Raw genomic sequence first — 1,874 nt, 5'->3', positions numbered from 1 at the left:
ATGGACAGTCAGGCAACAATTGAAGGTCGAAAATTAGATGTTGTGGATGATGCATGGCGTGAAGACCGCCTTCCCAATGAAGATATAAATGTCCCCCCTGCAGAATTACCTGACCCAGAAGCAGATAATGGTGATTCCCATATGACCTTGAAGGAACAGGAACAAAAATGGACAGATATTGCTTTAGGCATTCTAAGTGAGCAACATCAAGGATTTTCAAACTAACGTGGTAAAGAATACATATGTTACAATGCTAATTGTCTGGTACAGCTTTTCTGTAAATTATTATGTATGTTCATTAAAAAAAATGTGTAGGAATATTTTTCACTTCAATTATATATCCATTTGAGGTGTGTATTGTTACAATACAGTGATTAGACTATGCTGTACTAGAAAAGTTTAAAGTTTTTTAATCGAATCTAAACTTCAGAAAATCCAAATTCTGTGCCATGTAAGGCTGCAGAATAGAAAGAAAAATAATACATGACTGTGCAATGCTATATCTCTGGTATAATTAAATTGTCAAGAAGAAATTTGCATCTGTATTAAATGAGTATCAGTATTGATGAACCATGTAAAATTGCAAATAAGCATATAGAAATTAAACATATTCAAAATGTATGCTTACCTATCCAGTCTTGTACTGCATTTTATAATTATTCCAGTACTGAGTGAAAGACATGACAGTAATCATGCATTAAAATTAGGAAGTTATGTTTATTTTGTACAAATTATCATCTCAGATTTTTTTTAGGAATGAGCTGTTAGAAATTGGAATTGCTGTTTTATTCTAATATTATTTAACAGTGCTGCTCTAATTGCAGAGGTTATATAGTACTGCATGGGGACTTGGTCATTACTTTCTTCAGTAGTAACTAAACATTCATTTTGTGTTCCCTAACATATGTACAGTACACATCATTATCACGTTCAGGAAGCTGTGACTAATGATTCCGAATGAAGCTGCCATTGCCTAAGAGATGTAAGAAATAAGCACAAGACATGTCACACAGCTGAAGAATTATCAGAACATAACAAACACAGCAATTCACTAAGCCCAGAAGTTCTCTGGGCTGTACTGAGTAGGAACAGAGAGAATCACAGAAAAATGTCGGGAATACTGCTGAAGAGTTTAATGCTGAGATGCCGAGGGTCTGAAAGGAAGCAGGCATGGCCTACTGAAAGTACTGCTAAAGCATTTGCATGTAGTGACTTAGAAGAACAGTGTTATTGTAGGTGGTAACCTGAATAAGATTCCATTTCTCCCAAATACAAGCCTGGCATATTACCACAACTTCTTTAGAAGTGTGATGTTTTGTTACAGAAAAATGGAATTTCCAGAGCTGGGAAAAATGTGTGGACTTTTAGAATGTAAACAATTAGATTTTCTACCATTCAGATGCATTCATTGTCAAATAATATTTTGCAAAGATCATTATATGCCAGATAAACATAAATGTACACCAGATGACACTACAGTAGTCAGTAAAGCCACTGAACCCATGAAGAATTATCACTGTATGTATGACAACTGCAGTGTGTCAAGTCTAGCTGAAATGTGCTGTCAGGTTTGTAAGAAGCATTTCTGTCTTCAACATCGTCATCACGGTTGTGTTGATAAGGACCAGGCAGTGAGAGACAAGGAGCGAGAGAAGTGGGAAGCACCAAGGAAGCAGTTTGAAATAGCCAAGGCTGAAGCAGAGCGACAGGTAGGGAACTAAGACACAACAGAAGTGTCAGGCATAATTTTATAGGTAGGGATGATTTATTGCTGGGTTTGTGGTCAAATCAATGTGTCATTTGTTTGCAACTGTTCACAGAGCAAGCAATTATAATAAAAACAGACTTAATCTGCCACTTTCTAACTATGGAAG

The 1,874-nt window shown here is 36.0% G+C and overlaps 1 protein-coding gene across 1 annotated transcript in view; it reads left to right on the top strand.

Annotated features, from left to right (window-relative positions):
* Positions 1 to 1,874, top strand: part of LOC111861855 — a 4,409-nt gene continuing 2,535 nt past the window's right edge. Inside the window, exons 1-2 of the mRNA XM_023846779.2 lie at positions 1 to 196; positions 1,237 to 1,709. Of these exons, the coding sequence (XP_023702547.2) occupies positions 1 to 196; positions 1,237 to 1,709 (669 nt within the window). The remainder of the gene's footprint in view (positions 197 to 1,236; positions 1,710 to 1,874) is intronic.

This window comes from Cryptotermes secundus, unplaced genomic scaffold, assembly GCF_002891405.2.
Source record: "Cryptotermes secundus unplaced genomic scaffold, Csec_1.0 scaffold1073, whole genome shotgun sequence".
NCBI lineage: Eukaryota > Metazoa > Arthropoda > Insecta > Blattodea > Kalotermitidae > Cryptotermes > Cryptotermes secundus.
The sequence above is the reverse complement of the archived record's forward strand: the minus strand, read 5'-3'. Positions and strand labels throughout refer to the sequence as shown.